Below are 521 nucleotides of genomic sequence, written 5' to 3'. Positions count from 1 at the left end.
GGGGGGGGGGGGGGTGGTTATTTAGAATATAGATCTCTTTATTTCAGATTAATTTTGGCTGGTTAACCTCCCATTTTTCATGACAACAGCTTAAACTAGTTAAAATTATATTTTAAAATTTATTTTACCTGATCTTGGTTCAATTGAAGATTTGCTTCCATTTTCCTATTTACTCGGATTTAAAATCAAAATTTTCTGAAAATATTTAAATATTTAAGAATTCTCTGAAAATCTTCCAACATTCCAAATTCAAGATGGCGCGCAGTGATTTGAGCAATCAATCAGATTCTTCACGGGAAATTCGTTTCAATAATTTCTGTTTCACCCCAACGGATAGATTCAGCGTGAAAACCAAAATTTGAACCGGTTAAATAGAAGTTAAAATATTTACTCACAAATCCATCTGAATTGTAAAAAGAAATGTTTATAAATGAAAGGATAGAATGGCACCCCTCCCGATTTATGGTTTGGTATGCTAGGCTTTCCAACGCAAGTGAATTTTACTTGCGCGCAATTCCGCA

At 33.6% G+C, this 521-nt stretch overlaps 1 protein-coding gene across 2 annotated transcripts in view; it reads right to left on the bottom strand.

The window, feature by feature from the left end:
• The window catches only part of LOC111705306 (putative uncharacterized protein DDB_G0277255), an 8,131-nt gene extending 7,915 nt beyond the window's left edge, over positions 1-216 (bottom strand). The window contains exon 1 of one of the 2 annotated variants that reach the window (XM_023477806.1): positions 129-216. In XM_023477806.1, coding sequence (XP_023333574.1) covers positions 129-161 — 33 coding nt within the window. In that variant the 5' untranslated portion in view covers positions 162-216. The remainder of the gene's footprint in view (positions 1-128) is intronic. The other variant, XM_023477807.1, reaches the window with a different exon arrangement.
• Between the last annotated feature and the right edge of the window lie 305 nt (positions 217-521).

The sequence above is a fragment of the Eurytemora carolleeae genome, unplaced genomic scaffold (assembly GCF_000591075.1).
Source record: "Eurytemora carolleeae unplaced genomic scaffold, Eaff_2.0 scaffold639, whole genome shotgun sequence".
Lineage (NCBI taxonomy): Eukaryota > Metazoa > Arthropoda > Copepoda > Calanoida > Temoridae > Eurytemora > Eurytemora carolleeae.
Note: the sequence above shows the minus strand (reverse complement) of the source record. Positions and strands in the feature narration are given on the sequence as shown.